At 42.8% G+C, this 8,612-nt stretch overlaps 2 protein-coding genes across 2 annotated transcripts; one reads left to right on the top strand and one right to left on the bottom strand.

Moving 5' to 3' along the window:
- Positions 1-721: 721 nt before the first annotated feature.
- On the bottom strand, positions 722-8,340 carry exosc3 (exosome component 3). The gene is made up of 4 exons (XM_080199970.1): positions 8,099-8,340; positions 6,053-6,202; positions 1,503-1,654; positions 722-1,422 (listed from the first exon to the last, which is right to left on the bottom strand). Exons 1-4 carry the CDS (start codon positions 8,312-8,314, stop codon positions 1,215-1,217), a joined length of 726 nt encoding a protein of 241 aa, XP_080056096.1. The 5' UTR covers positions 8,315-8,340; the 3' UTR covers positions 722-1,214.
- On the top strand, positions 3,962-4,441 carry LOC145350723 (small ribosomal subunit protein eS17). Its single transcript, XM_080199957.1, has one exon. The coding sequence runs from the start codon at positions 3,992-3,994 to the stop codon at positions 4,391-4,393; it is 402 nt and encodes a 133-aa protein (XP_080056083.1). The 5' UTR covers positions 3,962-3,991; the 3' UTR covers positions 4,394-4,441.
- Positions 8,341-8,612: the final 272 nt, after the last annotated feature.

Below are 8,612 nucleotides of genomic sequence, written 5' to 3'. Positions count from 1 at the left end.
CATCAGAAGTTCAAACCTCCCAGGTGATTCCTAGAGTCAAGAGCCTTGGGACTTTCAAATGGTCCCATATTGCATCGTCGGAGATATATCTGACCAACTCTAAATACAAGATGCTACAATAGACTAAGAGCAGCATTGACACCAAGTAAGTAAATAACAATCCTATCAACTCAGTGGATATCACAGTAACACACATTCAGAAGGGGTGAATACTTTGTCCAAACATTGCCATAAACCCAAACTTGTGTTTTGGGCTGCAGATTTTTGGCACTCTGCGACATTCCTTTAAGTCCAAAAGCAGATTCCTTGCAATTGGAAATAACAGCCTATTGAAATTGGGAAATACCTTGGAAAGATGCCCAGCATTCAAATGCCTCAAATGTAATGCAATGGATCCTGGTGCTAAAAAGGTTAAACAGGCCTGCTTGCTGACTTTAATAGCAATGGCTGACATTAACAACAGCTGAGATTGCATAGTATTCATCAAAGCATGCCTGCAACATGAAATTGGCAAACATGCTACCTTTCTACAAGTTTCATTTATTTAAAAAATCCAAGCGTGAATCATAATGATTATTCCCATGCACCCAAACTTTGTAAAGAAGTGAACTAATTCTCAACTTTTTTTTATTACTGTAAGCTGTCAATTTTTTAACAATGACACAGAATTGACCACTGGAATTGATGAAAATAGACAAATTTAAATTCAAAATTTCCAATCCTCATTCAAAAAAATATATCTTTATTTTTCCAATGTTATTTTCAAATTCAGAAACAAGTTTTAAAAATTACAGGAAGGTAGTGAGTAAACCTTCATTGGTTAAAGCTCCAAGAAAGAGTTTCTTCATTTCTTTCCAGTTATTGTATGGAGCTAGCCAGAAAAGTATTCGCATTTGGTCCATTATGTTGTGGTCTCATCAGCTCTTGAATAGTCAGGACCTGTCCATTCAGCCAGTCCAGGAACAAGTCTGCCGCAACCCTCAAATTTGTGTAAAGTATTTCAATAAGTTCAAGTTGTCATTACTGAAATATTTAAAAAGCTCAATTACAGGAAACATCTAGTAACCAATATGTTTATTTGTTTCAAAAAGGCAAACTGTTCGTTTTATGATCCAGACTATTTTTCGTGCAGCTTTGCTTGTCTCTTCAATGAGCAGGTAGGGACCATTTGTTTAACGTCCAAATGCTCTTGCTGAATCAGGGGTGTCTGGGATTCATGGCACGTTATCAGACAGCTTTTTGAAGACTTGTTTCCTTTGCTCTGTGGTCATGTTGCCAAAGCTCTCCAACACATTAGCGACAAGTAAAGTATGTTTAATAGTTCTGGCTTTTATCCATATCCGTCCGTTCAGACCGATCACTATCTCAAAAGGGTACAACTCTCCCAGATTCTTCATGACATCACAGTTTGGAGAAAGCAGCCTGAAAAACAGAATTAAAAATTTAACCAGGATAATTGACCAGTAGTGAAGTGCCAGAATTTTGACAACTTAATAACTTACTTGCGTGCGATACTCAGTGAAACTTTAAATAATAATCCATCCGGTCCAATCACTCCCATCCCATTGGACCGGCCACAGCTGTCAATGCAAACCAGTTCTGGTTCCATATCTTTATTGGCCACAACAAACTGTGCAAAAACAAGATCTCCAACCTACCATGAAACAAAGGAAAAATATTGAATTTTAAATTACCATTGGGTATTGGAACATAGGCATTCAGAGCAGAAATAGACAAATTCAGCCCTTCAAGCCTTCTCCACCATTCAGAGCATGGCTGATCTCTCCCTAGTCCCAAATCCACCTCCCCACCTGTTCTCCATATCCCTCTTTCCCTTTTTTAAAAATTAGAGAGATGTATCTATCTCCTCCTTGAAACCATTCAACAATTCACACTCCACCACGCCATGGGGCAGAGTTCCACAAATTCACCACCCTCTGCAAAAAGTAGTTTCTTCTCATAGAATAGAATCATAGAACCCTACAATGCAGAAAGAGGCCCTTCGGCCCATCGTGTCTGCACCGAACACAATCCCACCCAGACCCTACCCCCATATCCCTACAAATTGTACCCACTAATCCCTCTAACCTATGCATCCCTGGACACTAAGGGGCAATTTCTTAGCATAGCCAATCAACCTAACCCGCACATCTTTGGACTGTGAGAGGAACCCGGAGCACCTAGAGGAAACCCATGCAGACATGAGGAGTATGTGCAAACTCCACACAGACAGTGACCTGAGCCAGGAATCGAACCCAGGACCGTGGAGCCGTGAAGCAGCAGTGTTAACCACTGTGCTGCCGTGCCGCCCTAAGTTTTAGATCTCAGTTTTAAATCTACTGCCTTGCAACCTATATCTGTGACCTTTTGTTCTGGATTGCCCCATAAGCAGCATTTGGTCAACTTTTACTCTATCAATCCCTTTTAAATTTTTATATACCTTGATCAAATCCCTTTCATCCTTCTAAACTCCAGAGAATACAAGCCTGATTTGTTTAATTTCTTCTCATGCATCAACCCCTTCGTCCCCAGAATCAATCCGATGAACCTCCTCTGAACTGCCTCCAATGTCATCACATCCCTCCTCAAATAAAGGACCAAAACGGGACACAATACTCCAGATGTGGTCTCATCAACACCCAATACAATTGCAAAAACACCCCTACTTTTATACTCCAGTCCTCGTGCAATAAACGCCAACATCCCATTTGTATCTGCATACTGACTTTCTGCGATTCATGAACGTAGACACCCAGATCCATCTGCCCAGACACATTTTGAATCTGCTTTCCGGTCTACGACTGTCTATTAACTCCCCATCCATATAAACAAAATCAGCATGGTTTTTCCACAGCCCACGTTAGCTTTTCTTATTTCCAGTGTTCAGACTGCTGGGCTCTTGGTATCAATTCTCAGAGGTTCCCTTACAATTCAATATGTATTGTCAAGTAACAATCACCTTCATTGCTGTCTACCTCAGCCTTGCTTTTCTCTTCCTCACCTTTATGAAGGAAAGATGTTAAATTTGTGAAATGGAACTTGACATTAACCATCCAGGCTTGGCTTTCACAAGTCCAGAATTCTTACCTTTGACTCACTAACCGTCACTATTCTTACACTGAACTCAATTATATTCTACGCATGTCACTTCATTTCATCAATCCGTCATACAATGCTCTTTCCTTGTTGGGACTAGAAACATACTAAACTTGGAACCAATCTTGTGTGAATTCTTAAACAACATATCTATTGTGACCTTCATTCCACTGTATTTTCCAATATCTGGAATCACTACTATTTGTTAAATTCTTTAAAAACAAGCTAAAGCTCATTCTTCATTTGCAACCAATTTTTTTCTGTCTAAATATCAAAAGGAATGAAGAGGGGGCATTAACCATCAAGTGCCACTGAGGTAAAATTGAATAGTTCAGAAGTAAAAGTGGCTCTTTATATTTTAACAATGGAATTGGCACAGTGGTTAGCACTGCTGCCTCTCAGTGCCAGGGATCCAGGTTCGAATCCAGGCTTGGATCACTGTCTGTGCTCAGCAGGCACATTCTCCCCAGATCCGCATGGGTTTCCTCCCAGTGCTCAAGTTTCCTCCTACAGTCTGAAAGATGTGCTGTCTAGGTGCATTGGTCATGCTAAATTCTCCCTCGGTGTACCCAAACAGGAGTGTGGGGCAATTAGGGGATTTTCACAATAACTTTGTTGCAGAGTTAATGTAAGTCTACTTGTGAATCTAATTAATAAACTTCCAACCTTTTAAATAAAGTTACAAGTCTGTTCAGTCTTTTGACAAAAGGCAAAGAAATTCTCACGTCAAGATAGCAAACATTATTTATTTCAACTCAAAGCTCATAATGCACACTGGGATATTCTGCAAGAGCGAAATACTCAGAAGGCATTAATGTGGCTGGGAGCATCCAACTGAAGCCTTTGTTTTGACAGTGTTTTACATCTGGCTCTCTTCTCCGGGTCGGAATCCAAGATGGGTCGCGTCAGGACTAAGACAGTCAAGAAAGCTGCCCGAGTGATCATTGAAAAATACTACACCCGCCTTGGCAATGACTTCCACACCAACAAGAGGGTCTGTGAGGAGATTGCCATCATCCCCAGCAAGAAACTGCGCAACAAAATTGCAGGGTATGTGACACACTTAATGAAGCGGATTCAGCGTGGGCCCGTCCGAGGCATCTCCATCAAACTGCAGGAAGAAGAGCGGGAGAGGAGGGATAACTATGTCCCAGAGGTTTCTGCTCTGGACCAGGAGATGATTGAGGTGGACCCAGACACCAAGGAAATGCTGAAGCTACTGGACTTTGGCAGCTTGTCCAACCTGCAAGTCACACAGCCTTCTGTAGGAATGGCTTTCCGGACTCCAAGAATCTAAAGTTATTTGTACCAGAATGTTCTCTCATTAAAAAAGACAAAATCAAAAAAAAAAGGTATGTAAACAATCCAATACCATTTAATTACTTTCCTGCAAAAAGTAATTTAGTTTCAAATTTGTTTTACATTGACATTTCACAGTGAATCTTGGATGGACCAACTCCTATGGCTAAGAAATGACTGGCATAGATGAGATTGAGCTGAGAATCTGCATTCAGGGGCCCAGGGTTTTAGCCTTTCTGTTATGAATACTTGGAAAAAATTCCTGGAAATCTGAGAATTTCTTTTAAAATGACACTGTTTATCTGAATTGGTTAAAAGTGAACATTTACTTTCTAAAGTTGGTAATATCCAAGACCCTGGTCTTTTCACAGTAACTTTGTTGCAGAGTTAATGTAAGCCGACTTGTGACACTAATAAATAAACTTTCAACCTTTTAAATAGATTGGAAGTATTATTGGTTAGGTGCACTGACCATGCTGGATTTTCCCTCCATGTAGCTGAACAGGTGCCACAGTGTGGCAAGATTGGTGGAAAGGCAAATTGTGCGGAGGGTGTGGAGAGTCTGCAGAAGGATCTAGATAGGCTGGGCGAATGGGCCAGGAACTGGCAAATGGAATTTAATGTTGGCAAGTGCGAGGTGGTCCACTTTGGTAGGAATAATGCTAGGAAGTATTATTACTTACGTGGAGAAAAACTGCATCAGGCGACGGTGCAGAGGGACCTCGGGGTCCTTGTGCATGAGTCGCAAAAACCCAGCTTGCAGGTGCAGCAGGTGGTCAGGAAGGCGAATGGGATGCTGGCCTTCATAGCGAGGGGGATTGAATATAAAATTAGGGAGGTCTTGCTGAGGCTATATAGGGCATTGGTGAGGCCGCAGCTGAAGTACTGTGTGCAGTTTTGGGCGCTGTACTTACGCAAGGATATTTTGGCCTTGGAGGGAGAGCAGAGGAGGTTTACTAGGCTGATGCCGGAGTTGAGGGGGTTGAGCTATGAGGAGAGGCTGAATAAACTAGGCTTGTACTCGTTAGAGTTTAGAAGAATGAGGGGAGATCTCATTGAGACGTATAAGATGATGAATGGGATGGATAGGATAGAGGTGGAGAGACTCTTCCCCCTCAGAAAGGACAGTAGGACTAGGGGGCACAGCCTCAAAATAAAGGGGGGGGGGTTGCGGTTTAGAACGCAGTTGAGGAAGAACTTCTTCACTCAAAGGGTGGTGAATCTCTGGAATTCTCTGCCCGTTGAAGTGGTGGAGGCTACCTCACTAAATATTTTTAAGACACAGGTTGATGGGTTTTTGATAAGAGAGGGGATTAGGGGTTATGGGGAGAGGGCGGGAATGTGGAACTGAGCCACGACAGATCAGCCATGATCTTATTGAATGGCGGGGCAGGCTCGAAGGGCCAGATGGCCTACTCCTGCTCCTATTTCTTATGTTCTTATGTAACTAGGGGATTTCCACAGTAACTTCATTAGTGTTAATGTAAGCCTACTTATGACACTAATAAATAAACTTCAACTTTGTGTCAAGCTCAACAATCTACAATGCTTTATATTTATGATTACCTAGAGAATATGCAGTTATCTGTACCATTAAAAAAAAAAGTGCCTTTATTTAATTTGGTCGACATTATTAAAACTTAAAAGTAATTCTTACTTGGACATTTGGTCGGTTTCGCTTCGTAGCTCCTTCAAATGCTAAATACGACAATGAGGCTTGCTCACTTCCTCCAACATCAACTTTGAATATATCACCAGACTTTGCAGTCACAATTCCAATCACATATTCTCCTTTAGCTGGTACATACTGAAAAAATAATTAAATAAGACAACTCTTTTAGATTCCTGTCTAGTTGTACACTGTTCTGCATTGCACATGCAAATTACAAATGGCAAAGCACCAATCATTACACCTGCTTATTCTGGAATAATGCAGCTGAGTTCCTTAAATGTGTTCTAGACAGCAAACTAGCAACAATGGAAATTTGTTAAGGACTGCAGACTTGGCCATGGTATTCTTGAAACACCAGGTAGGGAATCCTGTTTGAGGTTTGAATTCCTATGTTGTGTCAGGGTGTTTGTGCTTTTAGAGAGATCATAAAACCAAAAACTTCAAAAGAATTGCTGAAAACACTGGTTCTTCACAATGTTCTTCAGTGCCAAACTTTAGTAGTGCCCACATTTCGGGTCACTAAGTGTGAGACATTGCCAACCTACATCTAAGCAATCCATTTGTATGAATTTCTCAGTAGCTTGGTTTGATGACTTTATGCTTCACTATGGCTTTTAAGCCTCACTAACCAGCTAACCAAAAGGCAAACCTCTGCAAGGAAAGTGGAGGCGTTAAGATAAGATAGCTGAATCCATTATTGTTCCTGTCTGACATTTGTTTTAGTTGTACTTCCAGCAATGCTTAAAGGATACGCAGCAGCTAATTTTCTCTTCCTACACCCAGAAATAGTGAAGCCAATTGTTATACCTTTAGCACAATAATGTGCACATCAGTTTATCAAACTGTCACAATTCATGACCCACTGTTTTTAGTGTATGCATAGTATTAAAGGCAGCAAATGCCTATTGTGAATACAGTGCTATAAAATGGGGCAAAGTTTGTGTTTGATGAAAACCTTGTATACAGCTTTGCAGAAAGAGTGAAGAAGCAGATTATATTAGAATTAAGGCAGAATGGACAAGTGTCTACAATGTTGCAAACTAGTCTGATTTGGCTTTCAGGCACAGGTGAAAAAGATGCTAGTGTAGTGTACCTGTTGTGACTACACTTGCTGGGAGAAGTGGGTGAATCACACAGCAAACAGATGGGTGTAAATATTATGGATAAAATTAATCTGACCACTGCTTTGGGTTAATCCAAGTATTAAGTGCAAGTTTGTGGTTAGCACCAGGGACCCAAGTTTGATTCCCCACTTGAGTGACTGAGGAGTTTGCCCGTTCTCCCCATGTCTGCATGGGCTTCCTCCCACAGTCCAAAGATGTGTGGTTTAGGTTGATCAGGCATGCTCAATTGCCCCTCAGTGTGAGGGAGATTAGCAGCATAAATATATGGGGTTACAGGGAGAGGGGGCCTGGGTAAAGATGTTCTATCAGAGAGTTAGTGTAGGCTCAATGGACTGAATCGCCTCTTTCTGCACTGTAGGGATAAAAGTCATTCACCCATCATGCCATCACTAGCCAAAAATAAACTATCTGCTCATTTTAATCCGATTTGCCAGCACTTGGTCCATAGCCTGGTACGTTACACCACAGTAAAAAGTCTTGACAACATCAGGTTTAAGTCCAACCGATTTATTCGATAGCAAACTCACAAGCTTTTGGGGTTTGTCCCTTCGTCGAAGTTTACTATCAAATAAATCGGTTGGACTTAAACCTGGTGTTGTCAGACTTTTTACCGTGTTTACCCCAGTCCAACCCCGGCATATCCACATCACGTTACACCACTTCAGATGAAAATCCAGGTCCCTTTCTAATGAGTTGAGCCTATCCGCGCCAGTCACCAATTTAGGCAGTGAATTCCAGACACCCAGCACCCTGTGTGTGTAACAGGTTTCCCCCAAGTCCCCTCTAATACTCCACACAGGTTCCTTACACATATTCCCACCCCAGGGCTCACTCTCCCTAGCCCCCCAGGATGGTTGGGGGGAAGGATCCAGCCTGTCCGCCAAGCCTGCAGGTGGCGCCATCTCACCCGCTTCTGCTGCGAATCCACCCAGTAGACGGATGGCTCCTTGTGTCTGACCACCCCGGACTTACAGACAGCCAGAGCGTGGCCGGAGAGCTGCCCGTGGCCCTGCCGCCGCAGGCCGGGCCCGCACAACACTTTCTCCCCTGAGCTGGACGGGAAAGTCAGCAGGTCGCCGGCCAGAACGGCCTGGGATACGGCCTCAGCCGCAGGAAGCTCCATGACCAACACCACGTGACAGAGCCCCACGCGTCACAGTGGCGATGGCGTCACCCACCAGGCCCCGCCCCGCTGATGTCGTATCGTCCCGCCGCGCGAATCATGTCACGCCCCTCCGTGACGTGACGGCATAAATGCGCCTGCAGAGATCCCCGAGTCTGCGCAAGGTGGGTGTATGGATTGAAAGCAAGAACAAGGTACATTTATATAGCCACAGCTGATGGGATAGAGTGTATGGACTTAGGGAGAATTCTGAAGTTTAATCAGACCTTTAGTTCCCTAAATGACACTGTTCTCATTT

This window comes from Carcharhinus amblyrhynchos, chromosome 1, assembly GCF_965287045.1.
Source record: "Carcharhinus amblyrhynchos chromosome 1, sCarAmb.v2.hapA, whole genome shotgun sequence".
NCBI lineage: Eukaryota > Metazoa > Chordata > Chondrichthyes > Carcharhiniformes > Carcharhinidae > Carcharhinus > Carcharhinus amblyrhynchos.
Note: the sequence above shows the minus strand (reverse complement) of the source record. Positions and strands in the feature narration are given on the sequence as shown.